The sequence below is a fragment of the Rhineura floridana genome, chromosome 4, assembly GCF_030035675.1.
Source record: "Rhineura floridana isolate rRhiFlo1 chromosome 4, rRhiFlo1.hap2, whole genome shotgun sequence".
NCBI classification, from domain to species: domain Eukaryota; kingdom Metazoa; phylum Chordata; class Lepidosauria; order Squamata; family Rhineuridae; genus Rhineura; species Rhineura floridana.
Window position 1 is genome coordinate 102739967 of NC_084483.1, and position 15783 is coordinate 102755749.

Genomic DNA, 15783 nt, shown 5'->3' on the forward strand with positions numbered 1-15783 from the left:
ACTGCTTTGGATACAACTCATAGTAAAAATTACAGCCAGTGTTTACCTTATGGATTTAAATTGAACATTAGCGTTCTGAAAGAGGAACACACATTATGGTCCATGGGGGTTGTGAACCTCTGGAAAAACCTTCTTTATTCCTTTTTTATCCCAGTTAAAGACTAAGGATCACTTAGTCTTTGCACTGGCAAAGCTAAGACATAAAATGAATATTGCTAACAAACCATTTTAAGTGAAAGAGCTCCGTTGTTATAAAAACTATTTTTATTAAACACTTTTTTCATGGCTATCAAATATGAGCAATATTTTACAAATCTTAACATTTTTAGTAGCTGTCAAAACATATGTTTTTTTTTAAATCAGTCCTTCTCCCACAAAAAACATGCTCCCAGCAAACAAAAATAAAACCTTAAAAAAAAGTAGTATAATACAAGTCCAAAATAAAATGCAGTTATTACACAAATTCAACACAGGTGGCCAACTAAAAAAAAATCACATAAATACAGATTGTAAAGTGAATAAAAGAAGCTGTTCATCCATGATTTGGACAGACAGTACTTTCATCACCATATTGTATTCCTGACTCTGGCAGGATTGCTGGTGAAATAAGGTACCAAGCAGCATCAGCAAATTCTGGCTCCATGGTCAGAAGTTGTTTGCATCTGCCTTTAGCACCAATACTCTAGTTTTCATAGAATTCCAACTAGCCACTAGTTACACTGGGATTTAAGTGTCTTAAGTTTAACTTGAATAACAGGAGGATCACCACCTTTACATTTGACAGACCACTGTCATATTCCAAAACCAACAGCGGGGGAAAAGCACAACATATTAAATATTTCCAACACAAACATATCTATGGTATCAAAAACAGAAGAGTCATCACTGACAAGAAAAATGAAACATGAATAAGGAACACAAGGGCAACAATGGGCAGTGTTGTTGTTTAAAACAGCTGAATATTTGTGCATCCACATTGCTGACTGTACTTAAGAGTTCCTTTGATTAAGAAAAGGTGTATGTAGGTTCAGGGATACATTGGAAGAATGACTGTAATGGAAACTGTCTAGCACACAGCTCTCTTCAAATGAAATTCATGCTGTGTGGGGTTTTGACTTGGTTAACATGAGATGTCCTTGGCAGACACACCAGTTTAGTGCCTCACTCTATTGTGACACTGGCAAAGCAACGCTCACCGGGACCTGATTAGGCTGAGGTGCTGGAGACACGTTGCTCATAGGCTGCTGAGGAACAGTTGCAGACTCCATTTTGCTGATATGTATGAAACGCAAACGAAGTTTCAAAGCAGGCCTCAAGTTGCAAATAATTTTTTCAACCTTGAATGAAAAGCCAAGAGAAAATAAAGATTACAAATCAATAAAGAGATTACACAAATATTATTATTAGTTCAGTTTTTATCCAGATCTTCCATGAAGCTCAGGGATGGCTAAAATATGTAAGAATAAAAAATACCCAGCACTGTAATTTTCTTGCCAGTTTTTGCGGAAACATTTAATCTTGTTTTTCTGTACATAAACTAAATAGAGAAAACCAAAGACTCAAAAATAGCTACCCACCTCCAAAAAGAGTAACATATGGCTGTCTTACAGATCTGAATTAAGCAGACCCAATGACAAAAATTTAGGGATCTTTTCTGCACTCTGGGACATCTCCAGGGCCCCTTGATATAAATGTTTGAACTCTTTGCCAGTTGTGTTTATCCAAACCTGGGGCTTTTAGCTCCAATGAGCTATGAACAGAAGGCATGTGTGGAAGATAGGAACTGGTGAGAAAATACGGTAGAGGGCAGTGGAGCTGGTGCCCTTGGTCAAGGGTACAGTCTCACATTTCTAACTCCACCCCCCTTTTTTAAATTAAATGATTAAATTAGAGCGCAGCTGAACTAATACCATCCAGCACAATCCCACCTGAATTCCCTAGTTTTCTGGCTCCACTCTGAAGCAGCTTACATGCCCATTTATGACTCTTTGCCTTAACTGAATGTGTAGCTGTGGCCAGAAAGTGGTGACAGTTGACCCTGGGCAGTGGACTGGGTTGACCAGTAATTAGTGTTAATCCTAGATTAAATGCTCAATTCCTAGACTTCCTTGATAAAACACTGCAAAGAAAACCACATAATTATATTAAAAACACAAACCCAAAAGTATCACTTCAAATTCAAAACCTAATGGTTCAAATCATTAAATTATATGATGTATTAGGCTGTGCCACAGAAGCAAAGTCAGCGTGAGCTTTTTAAAGCAAGGGTGGGGAACCTCTGGCCCACAGGCCTAATGGTCTGGGAGGCCATTTTCCCCAACCACACCCACCTGCCCCACACTTGATGTCACAGCTGATTGGTGATGACAGCAAGCCAGCTGGGATCAGCTGTGGTTCTGAGTTCCTCATCGGGAACCTGGTAGTGCAGCTGATCCCAGCAGAAAGAGGTGCTTGAACTCAGCACTGATCAGCTGAGCGGTGCTGACTTTGAGCTCTATGGGATCAGCTGCATTACAGCGTTCTGCATGAGGAAGAAACGCAGCGTTGGGCTCGACACATGCGCACTATAGCCACGAATGTCCCTGGATACTTTCCCCCAGCCTTGGTACCTATAATTGTGAATTGCTGCAAACCCCGAGAACGTGCCTTTTCCCGTTTCTCAGCAAGTGGACCCACAGCTACCGTTTTTAAAAAAAAAAAAAAATCCTTGCAGCAGGGTCATTCAGACATGCCATTGCATCTGCTTACTGCTGACTTGCGCAGTTAACATCCGTGTTGGGGGGGGGAGTAACAAGTGAAGAGGGACACCCATGTGTTCAATGCCTCGCGTGTTTTCCCACCAGAGTCCCTTTCGTATTGCACTGAATGAGAAGTTGTTCTTCTGCGTGGGAGGCCCACCAGATGTTTAGGTTGTTTTCAACTGTTTTTAATTATGTTTGTTAAAATTGATGTAACCCACCCTGGGACCTTTGGGTGAAGGGTGGGTAATAAATTCTAATAATAATAATGAGGGACTCTGCAACTAAATGATCCTTTAAGGTAAAAGGTAAAGGTATCCCCACACTTGTAGTGCGAGTCGTTTCCGACTCTTAGGGTGACGTCTTGCGACGTTTACTAGGCAGACCGTTTATATGGGGTGGGATTGCCAGTTCCATCCCCGGCCTTTCTTTACCCCCCAGCATATGCCAGGTACTCATTTTACCGACCACGGATGGATGGATGGATCTCTTTTACTGGAGATTTGACTTCCTCCTTCCGTTGGAATCGAACTCCGGCCGTGAGCAGAGCTTCGGCTGCGTTACCGCCGCTTACCACTATGCGCCACGGAGGATCCTTTAAGGGGCCTGCAAAAACCCGAGCCCTGCTCAGAACTTGGAACCACCCACAATCAGGTGATCAGCAGCACTTGAAAGCTTCACACAGGGCTCTCTGCAAGTCCCCAAAGCAGCCCATCACCTGACATCATTATGACATCAGGTAATTGATAGGTGGGTGACCATGCCCACCTGCCAAATTTGGCCTGCTGGTTGAAACCCAAAAAGAAAATTGAGAATTTAAGCATCTTTATTTAGCTTCAGAATGCTTACAGAAGAACACTTGGGGACTGAATCAGGACAATGGATTTTTATCACACTACATATTTTGATTACTTCACTAATATCAGAATGTCTGTGTTTATAGTTAATATCTTTTTGTAAATCTCTACTGTTCTGTATTTCATTTCCTTCTGACCTAGCTGTTTATAATTATGCTTCCCCCTGCAACTCAGAGTAACAATGCATGCATCTGATAAGGTGGACTGTAGTCTCTGAAAGTTTATGCCATAATAAATTTGTTAGTCTTTCAGATGCCACAAGACTCTTCATTGGTTTTATACAGTTTGTATCCCATTTTCACAATTTCTTGTTTCACAATTTAAAATGGAAAATCAAATAAAACTCAAATTATTCTGCACGCTACTTCTGTCAAGTGAGATTTATTGTCACTTACTTGGTCTTTCACACTGTCCCCAGTAAACATGTACTTCACGTGATAGAGAAAATCACATATGGGATCCATGTAGTTGAGATGTGTGTTGCACTGGTCCACCTCCAGAAGCATTTCATAAAAAGCTACTCCAATCTATTGTCACACAAACAAGAACTGTACTCAAAACGTATATTGTATTCGCTACTTCAATTTAAACTGAATTATTTTTGTTTCCAACATTTATATCTCAAAGGGAGTGGGGAGAAATGAAGGAGATGAAAAGCTAAAGGGCAAGAACTGCTTATTGTAAAATACAATCTATATAACATACATATGTTTGTGTGTGTATGTATATGTAAGTATGTATGTATGTGCGTGTGTGTGTGTACATATATATATATATATATATATATATTCTTATGCAGTGACCTATATTATCTAAGTAGATCTTGTGAAATGTTTCTAAGTAGATCTTGCAACTTAAGGCAGTCTGCAATTGGATTGAACGTTGAAGATGGGAGATAATGGGGTTCACAATTGACACTGTATATCGTTTTCGGTATATGAATTTGCCTGATATACTGGTCTTTTGCCAAAGAACCACAAGGACATTTCTCATCCACCAAGGAGATCAATAATCACTGGACCCAAATTCCTTATTAGAGACCTTATCCATTTGGGGCATCTTATGTACAGGATGAATTCATAAATCCATAGCCCTATGGGGGTTTCAGAGCTGGCTAATGGAATTTGGTGGCACTGTGGCAGTAACACACACTTCTAGTAGGAGAATGTTTAGTTCTTATTATTCAAAAAGGGTAGGAAAAATAACAGAAAATAAGCTAATTATGCACTTTTCATATCCCTCGCTCTGCCTGGCTCACTATAGCAAGCGGAGCTAAAAAGACACAGATGTTCCTTCCAGTCTTCAAAGACAGAGCGTGAAGTCAGCTTTGTCAAGCTACTTACAACATAAGCATAATTAATCTTAGGACACTGAAAGTGTCCTGGAGAGTTTATTTTAAAACTACTTTGTTGTGCTTGAAAAGGCAAGCTGGTGAATACTGTAATTTGCTTTCTGCAGTGACTTCATTCAAAGTACCTGTACTATGTAAAGCTGTGACTGTGGACACTTTGGGAGAACTCGGCTGTCTTTCTCTCAAAGAATTTAGAAGAGCAGCAATAAGTGATAGGAAAGAAAAAAGAAAATCCCCAAAAGATTTCATAAGATATCATGAGATTATATAGCTATGTGATGCATGGCCCCATGTGTTCACAGTGGGGAATGGATTGTTGCTCTCACCTGAAAGGTGATTTTCCCAGGTATCATGCCGTCAGGAGGGTAACATCGCCACCTAGTGTCCAAAGGCAGGAGTGCACAGGAGTCAAGACTTCTAGTGCTCCTTCTGGTGAGATCCCCAGTTCATTCCAGATGACTCGCATTCAGGATCCATAATCAACCCAGAAGAACAACTCAGAAAACAGGTTAGTCAGAAGAAGCAGCACCAACAAAAACTCCACTTGACTTCCAATTAAACAATAACATTAGAAAATAGCCTTAGCCTCAGTGAGAAAAACCAATATCAAACTAGTTAAATTGGATAACCATATGTAACTCACATGTCTTCAAGGAGAATAGGCAGGCCCCCCTCCAATAAGGGAGGGTCCTGATGGCATGATACTTGGGAAAAACACCTTTCAGTTGAGACCAACGGTACATTTCCCCCAGGTAGTATGCCATCAGGATGGATGTGCCATCAGGAGGGATGTACCAAAGCAGTCCCAGCAGGGTGGGCTTGGCTGCCTACAAAGACAATAACTGCCATAATACCAATACGCCTACCAAAAGAGGCATCTGCAGAGGCATAACGACCTACTTTGTAGTGTCTAATAAACAAACTTGGAGTCACCCAAACAGCAGCTCTACAGATATACAAAATAGGAGCATTGGTTGCGAAGGCAGCAATAGTGGCTGCTGACCTAGTGGAATGGGCTGTGATGTTTTGGGGTACCTGAACATTCAGAGACTCATAGGCCAGGAAGATGCAGGCCCATAGCCAACATGAGAATGTCCAACTGGAGACCTTCCTGCCCAATGTCCTCGGATGAAAGGAGATGAATAGTGATTCCATCAGGTGAATGTCCCTGGTCCTGGTTAGATAAACCTCAAGGGCTCAACGAACATCCAGACAGTGCCAGACTTTTTTGAGGGGGTGCTTTGGACGAGGGCAGAAGGAAGGTAACACCATATTCTGACTATAATGGAAAACGGAAGACATTTTAGGATGAAAAGCTGGGTCTGTGCATAGCACTATGGAGTCTTTGTGAAAGACACACAGCTGACAAGCCGTGGATAGGGCTCCCAGATCAGAAACTCTGCAGGCCAAAGTGAGTGCCACCAGAAAAAGCACTTTGAAGGAAAGCAGATGCAATGGGACCGATCTCAGGGGCTCAAACGGAGTTGTTGCAGAGCCTGCAGGACGTTTTGAAGATTCCAACATGGGAGGCGATGAACTACTGGTGGTGAGAGAAGAGATGCTCCCTTCAGAAAGTGCTTGACCAGGGGATGAGAACCGAGAGGGGCCTGACCAGGCCGCGCCAACAAGATGAATAAGATGGCTGAGGCTGTCTGCGTAAGGTGTTTGGCTGCAACCCCATGGAAATTCCCTTATGAGGAAGTCTAGCAGGTGAAGGACTGTAGATGTAGATGGACCAACCTGCCACTTGGAGCACCACTTGGCAAAGGCCGACCACGTGCCTTGGTAAATTCAAATGGTGGAGGGACATCAGGAAGCCAGTATGGTTGCAATGACATCCTTAGACAACCCTGAGATTGTCAAGTGACGGTGCTGAATGTCCAGGCCATCAAGCTCAACCACTTGGGGTTCGGACGGAAAATTGGTCCCTGGGAGAGAATGTTCTGTTGCAGAGGAAGATGCCACGGATCTTGTACTGAGAGGGCTATCAGCTCTGAGAATCATGGTCTGAATGGCCAGAAAGGTGCTAGCAGAACCACTTGGGCGTGTTCTTGACAAAGTTTCCAGATGGTCCACCCCAGCAAGGGGACTGGAGTGAAGGCACAGAGGATCCCTTTCAGCCACAGCGTGGACAGGGCATCAACAGCCTCTGACTCCGCATGATGGTATCTTGCAAAAAAGTACGGGAGCTGTGCATTCTGAGGCAAAGCAAAGAGGTCCACTGCAAAGGGTCCAAACCAGCGATGCAGCTGAAGGAACACCTCAGGATGGAGTTTCCACTCCCAAAACCAGAGCTGCTGCCTGTTGAGCCAGTCTGCAGCAATGTTTAGTTCGCCGCTGAGGTGCTTGGCCTTCAGGGAGAGTAGGTGATGCATGGCCCAGTGAAGATGTGGGTCGAGTCGGCTTGCAGCACCTTTGATTGTGTGCACCCTTGATGTTTCAGATGTGCCTTTACACTAGCATTGTCGGTCCAGACGAGGACATCTGTCAGGGGAAACTTCTGATAAACGTGCAGGAGGGCTAGCTGCTCCAGCAGGTGGTTCAAGTCCCCTGAATGAAGAGGGAGTTGCAGTGGGCACCCCATCCCAAAAGATTGGCATCTGTTGTAATTAGCATCCTCTCAGGTTCCCAGAAAGGAGTGCCCTTCACCAGGTTGGCAGTCAGCATCCACCAACAGAAGGATGCCTGCAGGAGCGGAGAAGGTGGTAGAATTCTGTGTCTGGAATTGGCAATGTCCAGTTGGAACGGTTGTGCTGGTCTTGGACCGAAATAAATTAATTGAACTGAATTGAGTTGGAACGGTAGGAGGGCCCACTGGAGAGGTCGGGTGTCATGCTGGGCCCAGGGAACAATGTGAATGGCAGAAATGAACAGCCCCAGTGCCTTGGCAAGAAGCTTGACATCCACCACTCTCTGAGACTGACGGTGATGAGTGGTCTGGATGGTACTGGCTATCCTCTCTGGAGACAGAAAGACCATTACATGAACTGTGTCCAAGATGGCCCCAGGTGCTGAATATGTTGTGCCGCATGCAGGTGGCTCTTGTCCAGATTGATAAGGTAGCCATAGTGTTTTAAAGCTGTTAGGATGCAGCCTGATCCCGAGCCTGATCCCTGGTAGGCGCCCTTACCAGCAGGTCATCCAGGTAGGGATATACGTGTATGCCCTGGAGCCTGAGGTGTGCTACCAGGGTCACAACCAGTTTTGTAAACACTCTTGGGGCCGAGAAAAGCCTGAATGGTAAGGCCTGGAACTGAAAATGGTGCTGACTGTAAGCAAATCGCAGAAAGCGCTGGTGGGCAGGTAAGATGGGGACATGAAGATAAGCCTCCTTCAAGCCAATAGAGGCAAGGAAATCCCCTTCATGAAGGGCCTCTACAATGGATGCAAGGGACTCCATCTTGAAAGGCCAGCATCTTAGGAAGGTATTGAGGAATTTGAGGTCTAAAATTGCCCTCCCTGAGTGATCTTGTTTGGCCAAGCAAACAAAATGGAATAAATGCCTGAGTAGTAGTCTTCAGGATTCACTGGCTCTATTGCCCATATGGAGAGCAGATGACGTATAGCTTCTGCCATCACGAAGCGCCTTTCTGGAAGTTTGAACAGGGGTGAGGGAAGAAATCTGTGAGCAGGAAGTTCCCAAAATTCTATGGCATACCAGTGAAATACGGAGTCTCTCATCCACACATCCATGGTTATGTGTCTCCATGTGCTGGCAAAGTGGAGAAGCCTGCCCCCAACTGGAATGGCGACAATACTGGTGATGTTGGCATCCTCCCCAACCAGGCCCTGGTGGATGCCTCTGGCGTGCGGAGAAGTAGTATTGAGAACATGTGGGGAAGTGCTGATTGTTCCAATAGCTTTGTGCAGAGCGAAAATCCTACCCCCCCTACCGCTAGACCGCGAGGCCTGAAAGGACTGCTGGTAGGGTATGAAGACCTGTGAGCAGCTCGATGGTCCTTTCTCTTAGTAGTGGCCAACTCTGGCTTGCTCTTATCAACCAGGGCAGCCTTGAGGGCTTTATTCCCAAAGAGCAGGGAGCCAGAATAAGGAGCTGTGGAAAGGTTAATCCACGCTGTGTTGTCAGCATCCCAGTGGTGTAGCCAAAGTGTCCGATGAGCCACCACCCTAGTGGACATGGCTATGGCTGCGAACTACGTGGCATCAAGCATTGCACCTGCCACAAATGCAGCTGCCTTGTGTAGTTTTACTATTGTCTTTTGGAACCGACCTGAATCAGGCTGAGTGTCCTCCAGAAGCTCATCGAACCACATCATGGAGGCCTTGGTAATCAAAGAGGCAACACAGGAGGCCTGGATTGAATATGCAGTGGCATCATGGGACTTTCAGAGTGCAAAATCCAGTCTGCGCTCGGAGACATCCTTGAATTGAGAATCCCCTTCTTTGGGGAGGAGAGATTTGGAAACCAGACTTGAAATGAGTCCATCTACAGCAGGAACTTTCAGGAAGTCCATAAAAGCAGGAGCTAAAGAGTAGAATCTATTGGCAAAGGCTGTCACACAAGAAGTCTGCAGAGGACAGCCCCATTCCTCCCAGGCCAGTCTGTCTAGTGGGTCCAGAACTGGAACGAAGAGAACAGTAGACTTGGGGGCCTTTAACACCCTAGACAGGGGTAGGTGATGGCTCAGGTTATGGACTATCCAACCCCAACGTGGCAAGGGCCTTCCAGAATAGCACATGGTGGTTGGAGGCCTGAAAAAGATGTTGTGAAAGGTCCTCCTCCCCATCCAACTCACCGCTCCACTCAGCATCCTCCTTTGCAGAGATGGTGAAGGGGTCCAGTGGCTCAGTCTCTGTGTTGGTGGGATACTGGGCCCTGCCCTGAGGAACATCAAAGGGGTTAGGAGATGATGACTGCTTCTGCCCAGATGGAGAAACTGTATGAAGCTGGGGTGCTGACACCGGAGAAGGTCTCTGAGGATCAGTTGACAGAGACCCCAGCAGAGCCTCCCTGAGATGGAAAAGGAAGGTTTGGTCCAGAAAGAGGCCCTGCAGGGGAGCATAAAGCAACAGGGGGTCCAGGGATGCCTGTGGATCAGGAACCTGTTGAGCTGAGTAGAGGGCTAAGTCTTGGGAGCTGGCTGGCGGGGAAAAGGAGCAGGAGCCTTCTCAGATGACTGGTCTGGAAACCCCTCAAAATCCTCATCAGAGGAATCCACAGGTGATTGAAATAGTTCCTCTAGCCGGTGTTGTTTTTGAGGCTGCTCCTGCATCCTAGTCTGAGGAGTCTTCTCAGGAAATAGGAGTGCTGACTTAGCGAGCCCTCCGTGAAGCTTTCTGTCTGGCCAAGAGGGCTGACTTTTTAGTGCACTTTGAATGCTTGGAAGTCTTGGGGACTTTCTGCAGCCAAAGAGGTTGATGAGGTGGATGGCTGCAGAGGTGTCTGCTGCTGCATATCAGAGTGCTGCTGTTCAGCTGAAATGTTCGGAGGGGCAGCCTGAGATGACCCACCCATAGATACACACACACAGTAGAGGGGAGCGGTATCAGGCGTAGTTGGATAGAGGCCCAGTTAATCAACACACGCACAGGTAGAGGGGTGTGGTGGATTGGCAAGGCCAAAAAAGGACAGCACACAGTAGAGGGGAACGGTCTGACCTCTACTTGCAGCCCAATGCAGCCAAGTAATATTAACCACCTCAGTGGAAGGGAGAGTGGTTGTGCTTCAAAGCAGCCAAGGAACCAGAAAACGCAGGGATTTTTTTCTCCCCCCCCCCCTTGTCAGAGAGGAGAGGCAGAAGGAAAAGGGGCACAGAGGCCAAGTCCAAAGACAGGACCGTAAAGGAGATGGCAGCCCCCCAATTATTATTATTAATAATAATAATTACAGCTAAAAACACTGGGGAAAAATTTGAACTGAACTAGGGACTGACAACTGTCAGAAACAGGAATCAGCAATGGCAGAAAATGGTGGGAAATGGTAGGAAAAATTAGGACAAAATGGTGGTTGAAAGATAAGATGGTGGGGGGGAAAAGGGCAAAATGGCGATCGGGAGAGGAAGACTAGCCAAGAAGCCAAAGTGACACTGCTACAAGCCCCAAGGTGAAGGACCCTCAGCACTAGCAGCGATAGTGGCTGACAAACCCAAGAACAGCAGTTGCAATCGAGCACAAGCCGCCATTGGGGAGGGGTGACACAACCGCAACCGTGATCTGAGGGGAGAAAAATGGGACAGTTGCTGCAGTTGCACTCTCTGGAAGAGGATTGCCTGGGTGAAACAAAGGCTGCCCAGGTGGATAAGCAACCAGTTGTGGTAGAATCCAGCAACCTCTGGACCCCACCCGCGATAGGGCTCTGGCTGCGATCAGCAGATGGAGGAAGCCACCGGGGGGGGGGGGGGTAAGCTGCGCTGAAGCGGTGGAGGGGAAGAAAAGCCGCAGCCTTCAGACAACAGAGGGGTGAGGAGGAAAAACAACCAGGAGGGAGAAGACCCCCAACCTCCAAAAGGGCCGCGCTGAAAGGAATTTTTTTAAAAAAACAACAACAGAGATAAAAGAAACTAGGACGGAGAAAGAAGAAGCTCAGAAGGAAAACAATGCAAGAACCATGCAAGGATAAACTCATACAAAGCTAAGGTAAGAGATCCAACCTAGGACAAGGCAGGAATGGACTGGGGATCTCACCGGAAGGAGCACCAGAAGTCTTGACTCCTGTGCATTCCTGCGTTTGGACACTAGGTGGGGATATTACCCTCCTGATGGCATGCCACCTGGGGAAAAATACTAAACCTTACACCAACTTATTTCACTGCAAATGTCCAAAGAGGATGGAGGAATGAACACGAGGGAAAGATATTATAAACTACCTCTTCATTTGTCCAATTAACAACAAGGTTAATGGTTGCACAGAACATCTCTTCAGCACAGAAATATTCAGCAAAGTTCAAAAGCTGGCTGCCCTATTTGTTTGATAGATAACCATTATGAACACTGTAGTAATCCCACTGTAATAAGTTACCTCTAGCATGCATCTTGTCCTCTCTTGCTGGAATCGCTGTAAGAATGGACCAACAAGATGATACACATAGAGTAGCTGGAATTCAGTCTTCACTACTGGTATCAGTACTTCAGTGAGAAACCTGTGGTAAATCAGAATTATAGTAAGTGAGGCCCAATATAAAAGAAAGCTAATAAATAAGTAGTATTTTATACCCTGAAGTTTGCCAAATTCTAGCAAGAGTCCAATGACACTGAAAACATTAGGATGTACGCAATCAAATATTCCAATACATATTTAACGGGATATTTACCTATCATCTGTGCCCTATGACTATGATACGTGTATTTTATACACAAACATTAGATATTACTTAGCTGAACATAGTAGTCACAAATTATAAGTACATCTACTATACCTACTTTGGAATGAGGGAAAGTTGTCCAATGCTTGAATGGTGCCAAACAGCATGTGCCAATGCCAATGTGTAGCTACAGCACATCTCAGAGTAAGACTGATGACAAGCTGTGAAGTCAAACAATTGGAATGGGTAACCAACCCATTCAGTCTCCGAAGTCAAGCTGGGACTGTTGATAACGCTCACAATCCTTTCATGGAGAACAATCCAGTAGGGCTCCTAGCAAAAGAAAGCCATATCCCATCCCAAAGATTAGATTTCGTTGGGATATACAACTACATAAAGAGAAGCATCAAGCACATCAAGCATCTGAAGTGACTTCAGATCATCACGACATTGTGACCCAACTCTTATATATAGAAACAACATGGTCTCCACTCGCTTCTGGCTCTATCCCACACTGCTCTAGTAACGCAGGAATGAAAAAAAAAATGAGGAGGGACTGAGCTTATGTGTGGAGATCCATATCTAAACGGCAACTTAGCTACTGATAAAAGAAACCACACAACCTGACAGTGTTATGCTACAGCATCTCTCCCCAACCTGGTGCTCTCAGATATTTTATACTACAACTCCCATCAATCCCATGTGCTTGCTGGGGCTGATGGAAATTGGATGTGCACCTGTACATGTGCAACATGCAACCAAAATTAACGCCAGATGTCTGCAGCATGTATCCTTGGTCTATAACTGATGGGGGAATTCTGGCATGTGGACCCAAGTAAGTACACCAGGCCATTTTGGCCAAGCCACACCCACCTGTCAATCAACTGGTGTCATATATGATGTCAGGTGAGAGCAGGTTAAAAGATGATTGGGCCAAAAAGGGCTTTGAAGTGCCACCAATCAGCTGATTATCAGTGCTTCAGAAACACTTCCCACAGAGCAGTGTTTCTGAAGTCCTAAGAATCACAGGATGGCAGCGCTTCAGAAACGCTGCAGATCCGAAACTTCAAAGCACAGTGCAGGGCTCTTGGAAAGCCCCTGTCACATTTAGCCCAAGGGGGAGATATGAATCTGGCCCCAATAGCCAGATCCAGTTACTCAACCCAGTCTAAAGACAGCAATCATGTTTCTCACTAACAATAGTGGCACAGGGAGATGCTAATTCAAGTGTATACTGCGGTCCTTAGTCTTCCTCCAAAATAACGATATTCTACCTCTAATAGTGCAATCCCATACATGCCTACTCAGAAGTAAGCACTACTGACTTCAATAGGGTTTGCTCTCAGGTAAGTATGTATAGGATTGCAGTTTTATGCTTTAAAATTCACATAAGAGTGTCTGCCAAAGGCTCAGAAAGCAGAAGGCTAGTTTGGGGAAGTTAGTTTGTTCCAACTTAGCGGTTAGAACATCTGCTTTGCATGCAGAAGGTCCCAGGTTCAATCCCCAGCATCTCCTGGTAGGTCTTGGAATGTACCCAGTGTGGAATCCTGGAGAGCCACTGCCAGTCAGTATAGACAATACCGAGCTAGATGGACCAAAGAACTTGGTAGAAGGCAGTTTCCTGTGTTCCTAGAGATTGGTCTCCACTCCTCACATCTAAATATCGCTGAACAAAATTACTATCAAAAGAATGATAACCAACAAGATAATTAACAACCCTACCCTAACTGCCCTATTATATTGCTTGTACAGGAGTTGACATTTCTCTTCACTTAATCAGCATTCAAAATACACGATGACTTACAGGTAAGGCAGTGATAATCAGTCCAATTGCATTCATCCATGCTGTGATATTGTCTCTGGGCACCAACGGCTGACTAGAGGGGTGGGGGGTGGGGGATAGAGAGACATTTTTTGTTTAATATTTTGGCATAGGCACTTTCAAGATATGAAAACATTATAGATAGAAATCCACTAAATGTAGTGAAGGTTCCTGAGAATTTTTCTATTTGATTAAAGTTTTGCAATATGTTAACAGTTTCTAACTTCATAACAGTGTTTCTTTTTCCCAGTACCTCTTCAGCACAACATTCAGGAGGGCGTTGCCCACATCCTTTCCTGGCACAGCCAACGCCATTAGTTCAACACAGGTAACATGGAGTGCATGGGCAGCTGGGTTAGGAAATTCATTGAACCTCCAGTCACAGTTTGGGAATGGACTAGATGATTTGCCAGCCATCGGTGACAGTGATTAAGGCAACAAACTATCATATAAAGTAGGAAGCAGCCGCTATAACAAAATGTGAGCATCCTAACATATGATGTGTACACATTGTGTTTTCCACTAAATAATGCAACAAATCATAAATTCTGAGCACATTTTCCCAGTTCAAGGACTGAAAAGTGATATGTTAAGAAAATGATTGGTCCTGTGATCTTTTAGATTTCATCATTAGGTTGTCATCCTAACATGCTTATTAAGAAACAAGTCTTGCTCAACTCAGTGAGATTTACTTCCAAGTGAACCTCCAGAGAATTGGGCCGTGAGCCACACATATATATTACATGAGTTAAAATCATGCATGTTCTACTTATTTTACAGTAGTAATTTGAATACTGATGATCAAGATAAAGATGTATACATGGCTGAAGCATTAGAAAATGACATCAGAGCATAGCCAAATACTTATTCATTGTAATGAGATTCTGAATGTAATGTATTGTTATTTCACATATGTACTTTTTTTTAAAAAAAAGGATATTATCAACCAGTCTTGCAATCAATTTGCAATAATAAATATCATCTGGGATCCACAAGTTATCTTCTCGTGCATTCATACCACATTTGATATAAGTATCACTTAAACACCACCCTTGTGGCCGATTATCTTTAAGGGAGCCAATGATAGCATGGACGAGCTTTCGTTTGAGGTTTGTCCGGTCTCGGAGATGCCCCTCATAGTAGTGAAGAGTGTTGTACAGATAGGTTACTGGACGATCTGCAAAGAGAACAGATGTTTTCACAAATTCATAACCAGGCTTGTGTATAGCCTGTGCTACAAAACTAAATCTTCATCCAGGCAATCCAAATTCTGTACCAAGAAGTCTTGAACTTGTGCCATATATAAATAATGCCTATTTACCATTTTTTCCTAGTTTTTGGAATATTTAGTCTGCAATTTTTGCTATCTTCTATCATTTAGTTTGCTTGCTGTGGTAGAGACAAGACCATTCAAGCCTACTCCCAGCCATTGGGAATCTTATTCAGCAATCCCTCTGGCTTCAGAGATTTCAACATGTACAGCCCACACACTTTCAAGTATATCTATGCAACCATGAGACCTAGAAGCTTGCAGTTTTCATAAAAACAGAAGCTACCTAAGAAGCTGAATCCTTCAGCCAGCATTACAGAATGCACTTGTTCTCCACTCCCATTGAATACATACTCATAGCCCTGCTTGCAGCATCAAGAATCAGAGACTAGAAGCTTGAACGAAAAGTAATGCCTTTGATTAAAGATCTCATCATAATTCAATATATTAACTCTAAACTTTGTGATAAATCAGAATAAAAAT

General features: G+C 44.3%; 1 protein-coding gene across 4 annotated transcripts in view; it reads right to left on the minus strand.

The window, feature by feature from the left end:
* Nucleotides 1–243: 243 nt before the first annotated feature.
* The window catches only part of MED23 (mediator complex subunit 23), a 67522-nt gene continuing 51982 nt past the window's right edge, over nucleotides 244–15783 (minus strand). For 3 of the 4 annotated variants that reach the window (XM_061623852.1, XM_061623851.1, XM_061623854.1), the window contains exons 24-30: nucleotides 14971–15207; nucleotides 14284–14449; nucleotides 14013–14085; nucleotides 12327–12541; nucleotides 11926–12046; nucleotides 3991–4122; nucleotides 244–1337 (exon numbers count right to left, since the gene is read on the minus strand). In XM_061623852.1, the coding sequence (XP_061479836.1) occupies nucleotides 1167–1337; nucleotides 3991–4122; nucleotides 11926–12046; nucleotides 12327–12541; nucleotides 14013–14085; nucleotides 14284–14449; nucleotides 14971–15207 (1115 nt within the window). In that variant the 3' untranslated portion in view covers nucleotides 244–1166. The remainder of the gene's footprint in view (nucleotides 1338–3990; nucleotides 4123–11925; nucleotides 12047–12326; nucleotides 12542–14012; nucleotides 14086–14283; nucleotides 14450–14970; nucleotides 15208–15783) is intronic. The other variant, XM_061623853.1, reaches the window with a different exon arrangement.